This window comes from Manihot esculenta, chromosome 17, assembly GCF_001659605.2.
Source record: "Manihot esculenta cultivar AM560-2 chromosome 17, M.esculenta_v8, whole genome shotgun sequence".
Taxonomy (NCBI): domain Eukaryota; kingdom Viridiplantae; phylum Streptophyta; class Magnoliopsida; order Malpighiales; family Euphorbiaceae; genus Manihot; species Manihot esculenta.
Genome location: NC_035177.2, coordinates 22771039 through 22784724, shown reverse-complemented (window position 1 = coordinate 22784724; position 13686 = coordinate 22771039). Strand labels below are relative to the sequence as shown.

Below are 13686 nucleotides of genomic sequence, written 5' to 3'. Positions count from 1 at the left end.
TGAAATTTATTTTTCTCATTAAGAGATTTAAAAGTCAAAAAAATAATTTATATTGACAAGATTTTAATTTAGACTAAGGGAATAGCATCCTCCTAATAAAATCAACGCATGCTTTTCAAGTCTAACTTCTCATGCCATGCTCGACTTCCACCAGAGTAAAACCACTGCCTTTGAGCAGCCCATTGAAGCTCTTTTGCTGTTTCTTTGAATCTGACCATCTTTGATTAGCACCCTCCATTTCTTCTTTTATCTCTAGCTTCTTCTAGATCAGATTTTGCAAACAAAATAAGTTGGTATTCATGAGCAAGAAGTCTCTTTTTGTTTTCTGCTTCTTTTATTCTCTCTTCTCTCTGCTTCTCTTCTGCCATGGAACTGACAGAATCACACCAGGTCATTCGATCAAAGATGGTGAAACCTTAGTATCAGACAATAAAATTTTTGAATTGGGTTTCTTTAGCCCTGAAAATTCTTCTTCACGATATGTTGGTATAAGGTATCACAAGATTCAGGGTCAGGCTGTCATCTGGGTTGCTAATAGAGACAAACCAATCTCTGATACAAAAGGGGTCTTTACCTTTGGTGAAGATGGAAATTTGACGGTTACAGATGGAAACAACATTTCACTTTGGTGGAGTAATTCTTCAGTTCCCTCTAAAGATGTTGTATTATTCATCGAAAATGGAGGTAATCTCAAAATTTCAAGCAGTGACAATAGAACGATCCACTGGGAAAGCTTTAAACATCCCACTGATACGTTTTTGCCAAACATGAGAGTTCTTGTTTCATCGGGAGAGCAAAAGGTATTCACTTCTTGGAAGTCTGCAAGTGATCCTTCACCAGGGAACTTTTCCATGGGAGTTGATTCTAGTGGAGCTCTGCAGCTAGTGATGTGGAAGGATTCAAGAAGGTGGTGGAGAAGTGGGTACTGGGATGAACACATATTTCAAGGTGTGCCGAATATGACAGCTGTAGCTAATTTCAAATTCGGATTTAAGTATTTTAGCGAAGGTCCGAATTCTTATTTCATGTATACTCCATCAAATATTTCTGAATTGGTGAGGTTTCATTTGCAGTGGGATGGAATAGAAAAGCAATTGAGATGGAATGAAAGCGAAAACAAGTGGGATCTGTTGCTAGAACAGCCTGCTAACGACTGTGAATTCTACAATTTTTGTGGCGATTTCGGGATCTGTACTGAATCAGCTAATCCAAAATGCACATGCATGGAAGGGTTTGCTCCTAAGAATAAAGAGCAATGGAACCAGAAAGACTGGTCAGATGGGTGTGTCAGAAAAGCGGAATTGCAGTGCCAGGGAAATAAAAGTACAGCAGAAGAAGATGATTTTAAAGAGTTGAGATGCGGTAAATTGCCAGATTTTGCTGTTGTCCATCCTGCGGTCTCCTTGGAGGATTGTGAGAAAAGGTGTTTAAGCAACTGCTCATGTAATGCCTATGCAGTAGTTGAAAACATAGGATGCATGATATGGATTAGAGACTTGATTGATATGCAGAATTTTGGCAAAGCTGAACATGTTCTGCATCTACGTCTTGCTCATTCAGAGTTTGGTAAGTTAAATTTTCCCTTCTCCTTTGTTTTTGTTTGATGTATTAGAAATTTCAAAGACTTATTTAGAATTAAAAGAAGAGAAAAAATTTAGGTGCCCAATGACAAAAACCCAAGAAAATGTTGGACATTGAAGGTTCTATTAGTTGAATTTTCTATCATTATTATGGACTAACCAATTTATCTAGTTAATCTTCTAATTTCTGTTAGTAAAAGGGGAGAAAAATAAGAAATCTTGCAGCAATCTGGTTTTTCTGATTTGTCTATCTAATGCAGATCACAAGAGATTGTCTACAGCTGAGATAGCACTAATTGTTGCGGCTGGCATTGTCTTCCTAGCTATATCTGTATGGCTACTCTGGTGCCTAAAGAGAAAACTCAAAGGTGAGGTTTTCAACTTTATTGTCTGGTGAATTAAAGATAATATTTTCTCAAGGAAGCTCAGGGAATATATTTTAGCCTCTTTATGCTAACTTGTTACATTTTTCCTGCTGTTCCTTTTTTCTTCTTAGCTTCAGTTTTACCCGCAGCTACCTCAACTTCATTGATGAGAAAGAATGGGATACAAATTTCTGATATGAGCAAGAGTCAAGAATATTCATTAGAGATGTCTGGACCAGCTGACCTAGTCATTGAAGGTGGCCCAGTAAATGGTCCTGATTTGCCGCTGTTCAATTTCAATTCTGTAGCAGCAGCTACAAACAATTTTTCTGAAGAAAACAAGCTTGGAGAGGGAGGATTTGGTCATGTCTACATGGTGAGTGTCTATGTTAGTCCTGTGGAATGAAATATGTAAAGGAGAGTTTATGCTAAGTTTTTTTTTCATTTTCATTGACAGGGAATGCTTCCCGGAGGAGAAGAAATAGCTGTAAAGAGGCTTTCAAGAATCTCTGGCCAAGGCTTAGAGGAGTTCAAGAATGAAATCATAGTTATTGCCAAATTGCAGCATAGAAATCTTGTTAGATTACTAGGCTGCTGTATTCAGGGAGAAGAGAAGATGCTGCTTTACGAATATATGCCAAATAAAAGCTTGGATTTCTTTCTTTTTGGTAAGTTCCTTTTACTGGTGCCTAACTGAAAATTGAAAATCTGTGTTTAGACATAAAAATAACTATGCTTAGAGGTTGCTAATTGTTTCCGTTTTATTTTGAACACAATGGCAGACCCTGCAAAACAGGCATTATTAGACTGGAACAAGAGGTTCAATATTATTGAGGGGATTGCTAGAGGCCTTCTTTATCTTCATCGAGATTCAAGACTTAGAATCATTCATCGAGACCTAAAGGCTAGTAACATATTGTTGGATGAAGAAATGAACCCAAAGATTTCAGATTTTGGCATGGCTAGAATATTTGGAGGAAACCAAAATGAATTGAACACGAACCGAGTTGTTGGCACATAGTAAGTATAAATTGTATATCAGATGATCCAGAGTTCAACCGTGGCAAACAATTAAATTAATCTCAATGTCATTTCTCACTTCCTCAATTGCAGTGGCTATATGTCTCCTGAATATGCAATGGAAGGCCTATTTTCAGTGAAGTCTGATGTGTATAGCTTTGGAGTGTTACTGTTAGAGATTGTAAGTGGCCGGAGGAACACCAGCTTTCGATTAACCGATTATGTCAGCCTCATCGGTTATGTAAGCATATCTACAATATTTTCTAGTTAGTTTTCTTTATGAAAAGCTCTAAAGGGTTAACTTTTGGTTTAACTTTGTTTGATCTCAGGCATGGGAACTTTGGCATGAAGATAAAGCAATAGAGCTCATTGATCCATTGATTCGAGATTCATGTTGCACGAATGAAGTGTTAAAATGCATACACGTAGGAATGTTGTGTGTGCAAGATTCTGCAGTTCATAGACCAACAATGTCATCTGTGATTTTAATGCTAGAAAGCCATAGTCCGACCCTGCCATTGCCTAGGCAACCAACTTACACTTCCATGAGAGCCTCCATTGATACATCTGAAATCTATCTTGAAGGTCAGGAAAATGTATCCTCAAATGATGTGACTGTTACAATGATTGTTGGGAGATGATAACCATCTTCCTTCCTTCCTTCCTTCTTCCCACTTTCTCTTGCATCAATTTGTTTTATAAGAAAATTCAATATGGATGCCAACATTTGCACAGAGTTTTTGTCAAACAATGTTTTTTTTTTTCTCTCTCATTTCTGTGTTCATACTGGAGATTGTTTCCATTAACTTTTCTATGTGGGTTAGCAAGAAAACTCCAGCAACAGCAATGACTTGGGGTTTGAGCACAGGCCTGGACAATGAGAAGTGCATTTTTGGAAGAAGAATCTTCAAAGCGAAAAAAAAAAAAGCATTGAATTATGAGAAGTTGATAGTTGATCAAGCTCAGGACAAAATGTATCTACCTGTAATGTATATCCCAAAATTGCATTGATTTTTGTCCGAGTCCACCTAATGATTATTAAAATGCATTGGCCTTTTTTTTTCAATTAAAAATGATCACATGCAGTTACGGTTGGTCAGAGAAATGTGGTCTGCCACTCTGTCATTGGTCATCCTAAATTCTGATCCACAAACATATGATTAAAAAAAAAAAGGCTGATAATATATATTTTTTTGGATCCAAGGGAGGGTAGACCCGAACTTGGTCTGATAATTTATATTTAAATGTTAAAATTATTCGCATCCCAATTTGCAAATATACAATAATATAATATTATTTATAAAAGAAAAAGAGTCGTTGAGAATGCAATTATTATTATTATTTTTTTAAAAAAAGACACATGAAAGGATAAATAAGGAGAAGACGGTCTAAGGAGTCGAATAAAATTCTATCCTTAAGCTGGCTTGGGTTCGTTGTCTACTGTTCAGTTTCCCACCATATATAAATAAAAGGTTTAACCCCATACATGCGGCTTCACTAAAGGCTCATCAAATTTTCTACTTGGAATCCAATATCCATCACTTTCTTTGTTGATCCACTGGGGCCCGGCGTGGCAAAGATTTTTTTTCAGTTTTACACATTGTCCGTTTTTTTGAGCAATCAGACTTTTTCTAAATACTTAGATAGCTTTAATCTTAGTTAATATTTTTGATTAAAATCACTTTTTATTATAAATGTAATGATAAAAAAGGTTAGATAGCTGATTATAATACAAATCACCATATTTTAGCTATGCTTTTTTATTTTATTTGTGAGAGTTGCTAATATCTCTTATAATTTGTGTAATAAGTCTCATTTTGTCTATATAATCAATGAATGATCGTCTCTCAGTAGAGAATGAGAGAGTTAGAGAAGTTTTTGAGATGCTCTGTTTTTTGTCTCAGTTCGTCACTGATTTTAGATATCTATTTTCAATTCTAAATATCTAATCTCAGTATTTAGTTATCTATTCTCTGCTCCATCTCCCAACAGTGGTATCAGAGCATCTTATATTCTTTAAGGGCCTATAAAAGAGAGAAAACAAGTGAGAATCCCCTTCACTAAAAATCTTTAAACACTAGAGTGCATAGCGATGGCTTCTAGTTGGTATTCTGCTCCTTCACCACCTGTATTTTCTAGAGAATGCTACGCGATTTGGGCTGTGAAGATGAAGGCTTATCTCAAAGCTTTTGACCTATGGAAGATAACTAAAACTGGTAGAGAACCAGCTCCCTTGAGAGATAATCTGTAATACTCGGCTAAACTTCGGTGTCAAAATTTTCACTTTCCGATGAAATCTCCATCGGAATCCAGAATCTCGAAACTGAAATCTTGAGAAGGGTAAAATGAGGTTTTCATAAAATGAATTTAAGATTTTTGGAATTGTGTTAAAAGAAAGAAAAGAGAAAAGAGTTTTAGAGGAATCCCAAGATTCGGCCGCTAAACCTTCAAGTTCAGCCGCCAAACGTGGTTTCCTCAGCCACCTATAAAAGGCCATCGCCCGAAAATGTGACATTTCTTTCTCTGTTTTTGGGCTTTCTCTATTTTCGGGCAGAGGTGAATTCATGCACCATCTTCAAATCCCTTAAAAAATTCACGTTTTTTCTGCTATTGTTTTGAAGTTTAAGTTGCATTTCAGAACCCTAGCTCTTGGCTCGGAAATCATCTCTCCATCTCTAAAACCCTCCCCTAGCTTGCTGTCACCTTACTGTTCTTTAAGAGGTAAGTTTGACATTCACCTTTCTTCTGTTTTCTAAAAGTTTCAGCAAGTTTTATAGGTGTTTTAGGAGGGTTTGTTATACATGCAAGTTAAATTTTCTTCTAAGTTGAAAGGTTGAAACTTAGGGTTAATAATGGGTGTCTTCTCCCGGATTGTTGTTGTTGATGCATGATGAGGATTAGGCTAGATCTAGATGTCCCTTATGCATGTTGAGTGTGTGAAATTGTTTCTGAAATGTTGCATGTGAGAAAGGGAGCTTTTGGTGGCTGTGAGTGTAAGGCAGAATTGCTAGAGAACCCAGGTTCGCCCGCCAAACCTGTCTATGGAGGCATCCTTTTAGCTACTTAATCTGCCCTCGAAAGTTTCAGCCTTCGGATCTGTGATAGGCTTTAGGCCGCCGAACCTGCCCCTGAAGGTTTTGACTTTCGAATCTGTGAGAGACCTTCGGCCGCCAAACTTGTCACCGAAAGTCCCCTGCCCAGCCTTTTTCTCCTTGTTTTCTATGTATGCTCTGGTATGTTTTTAGGGGTTTATTGGAGGATTGTTTTGAGTATCGTAAAAGTTATGTTTAGTCCCTCATTTAAGTCCATCTGTGTAGGATCGGACTTGGGAGACCATAGAGGGCTGCAGTGAGATAACTGCTTCAGTAGTAGGTGAGCGTCAGCTAGAGATGAGTAGAACTGAACTAATCTATTATTTTAAAAAAAATCAAACCTTTTAAGCATACTCATGCATCACGAATGCCATGTATATGTATTAGGTAATTTACATTAGAATTCACGAATATGATGCATTGCATAATTTATTGTTGTTGCAAATAGATGTTGGATGACCCACTAGCCCTCGAGTATGTTATGATATGCTATGACGGATATAGAAAGACCAGGGCTGCCCATTCTACGTCCCTAGCACTATGTAAGGGAAAGACCAGGGTTGCCCATTCTACGCCCCTGGCATTATGGACATGTTATGATATGTTTAAGAGGAAGTCTTGAGAAGCACCTGTCATGGGCCGGGCACTATTAGAATTGTAGAGGGTTTCTGGTGACAAATCTATCTTGATGTGAATTGTTTGTGTTGTGATGCATTCATACGATCATATGTTTATTGAACTGTTTTTATGTTATGCTCACTAGGCTCTTGTAGCTTATCCCTTTTCTCTAACCTCAGGTTTGCAGGATCAGAGTTAGCTCGGGAAAGTCAGTTGAGTTGCTGGTATAGCCTATTATAATAGCATAGTTGTGGACATGTATTGTTTTATGGATTAGAATTGTGCTTTGCTCTAGTGTTTGTCCTTGTAATCCCTATTTTTATGATCCTTTATATAAAATTTTTAAGTATGAGTTTATGTTTGAACTGAGCTTGAGACATGTTATGTTGATCATACTGGAGCATTTGATGAAGGCTCTAGTATGAGTTTTATGTTTTTAGTTATGATGCATGCATAGGTCAAGACTTGGTTCATGAAAAGATTAGGTTTTTGTTATATCATGTGATCATGTATGGAATTTTATCAGGTGTAGCAGGATGTATAGTAGGCTTGCTACGGGCTTCGGCGACCTTAAGTCTGTAACAGCCCGAAAACCGATACCCCTCTGTAACGGCCCGAACCGCCACCGGCGCTAGGATCCAGATCGGCTTAAGGCCGCCGGGACCCGTAGCAAGCCAAACATACCTCCTATCACCTGGTCAAATCCCATACATGAACAAAACTTTAACATAAAAACTGAAACATCTGATGTACAAACCGAGCCTGACCTGTATGCGACATAACTGAAAACATAAAGAAACCCCTTACTAGAGCCCTCATCACTCTAGCTGGGTCAACACAACATACATCAAGCCGGAATCACATCCAAAGAACTAGAACCTAACCTGTGCATGCATCAAACCACAAACATAAGACCTCCACTAGGGTCCTCATCCATAACATAACGTGGTAAACAACACATGCCACAAGATTAGTTCAAACTCCACTAAACATCTAGCATAACATACATCATGTATTGAACAGGGACTAACCAAGTCTTAATACATGTCCACACTAAAAGCTTACTAAGCTAATACTATTACATAAGCTTAACATTTACCCTTGACGTCCTCCTGGACTACTTCTGACCTGCAAAACTGGGGTTAGGGGAGAGGGGTGAGCTAGAAAGCCCAGTGAGTAGAAACATAGAAAACAGTTCATTAATTACATGCTCTCATGAAATGCGTCATATCACAAAGAAATCACATAACTGTATCTGGTCCGTCTCGGGGCTCATGCAGATAAATATTCCCCACGGACTGTTTTTGAGAGTTTCTTTTTTTGCTAGCATCCTTTACTCTCAAGGATCGGACATGACCTCAAAATTCCCTCTGTCGGTGTCCGGCTCCCCCAAAGGAGCTCACACAGGACTTTCACATACATGACAGGGTACCTAGTCCACAGAGAGCGCACAGGGACTTTCCTACGTGTACTTGTCCGGCTCTCGAAGGACTCACCCATGACTCAATGACAGATATGGGCTATTGAAGTCGCCTTGGTCCAAACCTTCCTCCATCAACATCAAATAATGCAATGCGCCATATTCGTGAAACTAGTGCAATCAACCCTATTACATATAAACATGATGCATGAACATGCTTTAGGCATTTGATTTTGTATATAAAAGATTAAGTTTAGTTCTACTCACCTCTGTAGCCGACGCTGACTGACTCGGCAACAGCTACCACTGATGGCCTCCTCGGTCCCTCGGGTCCGATCCTACACAGGTGGACTCGAATGAGGTGCCAACACACTCTAAACAACTCATAAACAACTCCCCAAAAACCCCCTAGAACATCACTTAAACATGCATAGAAAACAACCTTGAAAAGGCTGGACAGGGCACTTTCGGCGGCACCTTCGGTGGCCGAACCCTCCCTCCAGAGACGAAACTCGGGCACTTTCGGCGGCACCTTCGGCGGCCAAACCCTCCCTCCAGAGACGAAACTCGGGCACTTTTGGCGGCACCTTCGGCGGCCGAAAGTCCCACTCCAGAGACGAAAGTCAGGCACTTTCGGCGGCCGAATCCTTCCTTCGGCGGCCGAAAGTCTGCTTTCAAGCCAAAACTCAACTTTCGGGGGCAAGGTTAGGCGGCCAATCCATGCATCCAAAGGCAGGTTCGGCGGCCGAAACCACCTTCGGCGGCCGAACCTGAGTTCTTCCCAGAAGGGCAGAACTCAGCTTCTCATGTATTCAAGCCTCCTAAACCTTCCAACACCCCAAAACAAACACCCAACCTTACCAAAACATGCATAAACCCTTAACCATGCACAAAGGAGCTTAACAACTAGATTAAACTCCAAAAACAACATCAAAACATACATAGATAGCTTATGACCCACATAGGCCAAAACCATCAAAACAACCCATAATCTCACATACTCTCTCCCCATCATGCATACTCATTCCCACAAGTATAAACTAGCTTAAAACTTCTTCATAACATCACATAAACACACATTGGGCATAAAACCCACATAACTCCTAACATGCATATCTACCCATACTCAACCAGTAAAACCTCTTAAAACTTACTTAAAACTTCATGAAACATAAAAGAAAGCATAGATCCGCACTTACCTCTTAAAGATCGAGGGCTGGTGTGACCCAAAGCTTGAGGTGTGGAGAATCCAAGCTCCAAAAGCTCCAAGCTCTCCAAACCTTGATCCAAGCTTTAAAACTCTTCAAAATAACCATAAAACTCATGAAAACATGAAGGAGATGAAGAAAAACATGAAAATGGCCAAGGGAGGACAAAAACTCACCTGAGCTCGAGAATGGGGAGAAAACTCGCCCATTTCTGATCTGAGGGCTCTTTATAGGTGGCCTGGTCGAAGACCTTCGGCGGCCTAACGTGCCCCCTAAACTCATGCATGTTCGGTGGCCGAACTTGACTTTCGGCGGCCGAACCTTGGCTCGCTCAAACAAGACTTTCGGAGGCCAAAGGCGCTCCCAAAGCCTTTCCATGTTCGGCGGCCGAACTTCACTTTCGGCGGCCGAACCTGGCAAACGCCTCCTTGGTCTTTTCTTTTCAAAACTCAAGTCATTTTCATTTAAAACCATGAAATCATGTGAAAATATTTTAGAAAACACTTTTTACCCCTCTAGACGCCTCTGGCATCTACAAAAATTCTAGATTCCAACGGAGATTCCGCCGGAAGGTAGGGATTTCGATGCCGAAATCTAGCCGGGTATTACAAAGTCGATCTGAACCCTAGCGCCTGTAGCGGTCCGGTTCCCAGGTCGTTACAGAGTGGTATCAGAGCTCTAGGTTCATATGGTCGGACCTAGAGTGTTGGGCTCATAGATGTTATAGATGGCAAGCACAATTAGGAAAAATCATGTCCACTAGGATAAGATGTAGAGTCGTGTCTTGATGAATGTATGATGATGTGTAATGCCATGACTGTATGCATGTGCATTGATGATATGTTATGTATGATGAGGGTTCATGTGTATCCACATGAACCATATGATGCTAATGTCTATATGTTAAATATTGTTTTTCAGAAGACAGGATGTGGGGCTCATGTCGATCTGCAAGGTTGACCGGAGTTCCACCTAAAAATGAGGGTATAGATGCCCCTTCCCCTACTGCTCCGTCAAGAGTACAGTCGAGTAAGACCAACAGGGGTGAAACGTCAAGGGACCCTATAAGGTATTTTGATGTAAACAGAAGAAGAACAGATCTGGGTAGGGTGTCTGCAAATGTCAAGGAAACAGTGGGGGATGATCAGAGGAGAGATAGAAGTTTGGGCATGAGTTTTGAAGGAGAGGGTATGGGAGAATCTGAAGGAGGCACTTAGGCCTTAGAATCTGCCTATCCACCTCAGTACCAGCCCTACCCACAGGGACCCAGATATCCCATGGGAGGTACATCGGATTACTCTAGCTACCACTTGTATCCCTCATACATGCCCTATCCTCCCCACTACCCAATGTTCTCACCTCTATCTTATTACCCTATGTTCTCACCTTCATCTTATTACCAGAATCTAGAAAACCCTAACCTAGGGAGTGTTGCACCACCTCCTCCTTCCCCAGCAGAACTAGTAATTCCTGAAACTCAACCACCCAAGCCTAACCCATCAGCAAGGAGCAAGGTTAAAATGACGGATTACCTGAAGTTAGATGCTCCAAAGTATAAAGAGGGTGATGACCCATTTGAGTACATCAAAGCAGTGAAAATGATAGCTGATGAGTACATCAAATGAGTGTGGATGAGTACACAGATAAATTTCTAGAGTTGCTTCAGTTTGAAGGTCAGGCTTATGACACTGACTAGAAGAAGGCTAGGAGTATACCATGAGACTCCACTCTAGGTATTCCTCCCTGATCTTAGCAGCAAAAGAGAGAGTTTCTACACTATAGTGGATGCAGCCAGAAAGATGGATGCTAGTGCCATCATTCAGGAAACAGTAAAATAACAGGTGGCACAATCCTCAGGTTTCAAAACCTCGAGTACAGGAACATTTGATCTCTCTTCCCTCAGTGCAGCTGAAACGGGAAGTAAAAAGTGGAGTAGATCCACTGAAAAGACTAAGAAGAACAAGTTCTAAAACAGGTTGAAGTCTGGTTTGGGAATGGGTAGTGGTTCAAGCTCTGGTTCGGATAGCTCTCGATGTGTGAGGTGTGGTAAGCCACACAAAGGGCTTTGTTGGTTTGGGACTACAACTTGTTACAGATGTGGACAAGAGAGACACATGGCACGTGAGTGTCCTAATGCAGATAGAATGACACAGTCCTAACAGACAGCTTCTGGCAGCGTGGCCCAGCCGATAGGTTTAGCCACATCACAAGGCAAAGGGTGAGGTAGAGGGAGAGGGACAACCTCTTCTTCAGTGAGTTCCCAAGGGGAAGGTCTTTCAGCCCCAACACGGATCTTCACTATGACACAGCAGGAGGCCAACACATCAAACACAGTAGTGTCAGGTAAACTCACTATTGGGTGTTCCGATGTGTATGCTCTTATGGACCCAGGTGGCTCTCATTCTTTTGTTTCTCAGAGAGCCATAGATAGTTTGGGTTTGATAGCTTCTCGACTAGAGTGTCCTTTTTAGGTCAGTGGGTCCAAATGTGATCCAAAAACAAGCAAAAGAAGGCTGGGCAGGGGACTTTCGGTGGCAGGTTCGGCGGCCAAAGGTCCTTCACAGATCCGAAAGTCAGGGACTTTCAGGGGTAGGTTTGGCGGCCTAAACTCCACATAGATCTGAAAATCAGCAACCTTCGGGGGTAGGTTCGGCGGCCTAAACCCCTTCACAGATCCGAAAGTCCATACTTTCGGGGGCAGGTCAGGTGGCCAAAAGGCTGCCTCCACAAGCAGGTTCGGCGGCCGAACCTTGCTTCGGCAGCCAAACCTAGGTTCTCCAGCAAGGTAGAACCCGATTCTGCCCTATGCATACAGTCACCCAACTCTCCAATCCTCATACCCAACAACTCAAAAACATGCATACTCACTCAAACATGTATAAGGGACATAGAAACTAGTCTATTTCCCAATAAGCAACAACAAAAACACAAGAGGGAGCATTTATCATCAAACAAAACACAAACCCTACAACTTTAGATCTAACCTTTTCATGCATTATTAACCCTTAACCCATTTTAAAACTTATTTAAAATATAAGAAAAGCAAAGATCTAGGCTTACCTCTTGGAGATCTAAGGGTAGCAGCAACCCAAACTTGGAGATGAGAGGAAAACGATCTCCGGAGGTCTCTAAGGTTTAAAAACTTAGATTCAACTCAAATCTTCAAAAATAAAAGGAAACTCGTGAATTTGCTAAGAGATTTGAAGGAAAAACGACAAGAACATCAAAGGAAGAGCAAGGACTCACCGCTGCCCGAAAATAGAGAGAAAGCTCTCTCATTTTCAGGCTGAAGGCCTCTTATAGGTGGCTGGTTAAACCACTTTCGGGGGCCGAAAGGGGAGGTCCCGCGGCAGAACCACCTTCGACGGCCAAACTTGAAGGTTCGGCGGCCGAACCTGGTTTTTCCCTTCCAAAACTATTTTCTTTCCTTTTAACTTAAAACCTTAAAATTTTCAAATTCATTTAATAAAAACCTTATTTTACCTTTCCTAAGGAGATTCCAGCTTCGGGATTCCGGGTTCCAATAGGGATTCCGTTGGAAGATTGAAATTCCAACGCCGGAGTCTAGCCGGGTATTACATTGAACAGCCAGTACGGATCGTAGAAACGTAGTTTAGAAAGCTAAGGAATAAGGAAATCGCGATGGTGAAAGTTTTATAGAATCACAACGACATGGAAGAGTGCACCTGGGAGACCCGAGAGTCGATGCTTAAGCAGTATTCTCATCTCTTTTAAAGTAAGTATTATATGTTTTCTTGTGTCTTATTGATGTATATGTTTTGCTTGTTTGCTATGTTGAACATTCGAGGACGAATGTTCTTAAGGGAGGAAGAATGTAATACCCAGCTAAACTCCGACGTCGAAATTTTCACTTTCTGACGGAATCTCTATCGGAATCCATAATCTCAAAACTAGAATCTTTAGAAGGGTAAAATAAGGTTTTCATAAAATAAACTTGAGATTTTTGGAATCGTGTTAAAAGAAAGAAAAGAGAAAAGTGTTTTAGAGGAATCCTAAGGTTCGGCCGCCAAACGTGGTTTCCTTGGCAGCCAAACGTGGTTTCCTCAGCCGCCTATAAAAGGCCATTAGCCCGAAAATGTGAGATTTCTTTCTCCATTTTCGGGCAGAGGTGAATTCATGCACTATCTTTGGTATTTTTGCTGAAATTTCTTCAAATCCCTCAAAGAATTCATGTTTTTTCTGCTGTTGTTTTGAAGTTTAAGTTACGTTTCGGAACCCTAGCTCTTGAAACCCTCAGAAACTCATCACTCCATCTCCAAAACCCTCCCTTAGCTTACTGTAATACCCGGCTAGAGTCCGGCATCGGAATTCTTGTCGTCCGGTAGAATCCAGGATGTCGGCATCTTTAGAGGGTAAGATTTT

General features: G+C 40.8%; 1 protein-coding gene across 5 annotated transcripts; it reads left to right on the top strand.

Annotated features, from left to right (window-relative positions):
* The first annotated feature begins 105 nt into the window (after positions 1–105).
* Positions 106–4038, top strand: LOC110605306 (G-type lectin S-receptor-like serine/threonine-protein kinase B120). 5 transcript variants are annotated; one of them, XM_021743773.2, is made up of 9 exons: positions 790–948; positions 1074–1566; positions 1841–1948; positions 2077–2321; positions 2403–2613; positions 2728–2965; positions 3059–3206; positions 3295–3561; positions 3794–4038. In XM_021743773.2, exons 1-9 carry the CDS (start codon positions 931–933, stop codon positions 3974–3976), a joined length of 1911 nt encoding a protein of 636 aa, XP_021599465.1. In that variant the 5' UTR covers positions 790–930; the 3' UTR covers positions 3977–4038. The 5 variants fall into 5 exon arrangements, with proteins under 5 accessions (XP_021599462.1, XP_021599461.1, XP_021599463.1 ...); XM_021743770.2 differs by having other exon boundaries at positions 106–1566; positions 2083–2321; XM_021743769.2 differs by having other exon boundaries at positions 106–1566.
* Positions 4039–13686: the final 9648 nt, after the last annotated feature.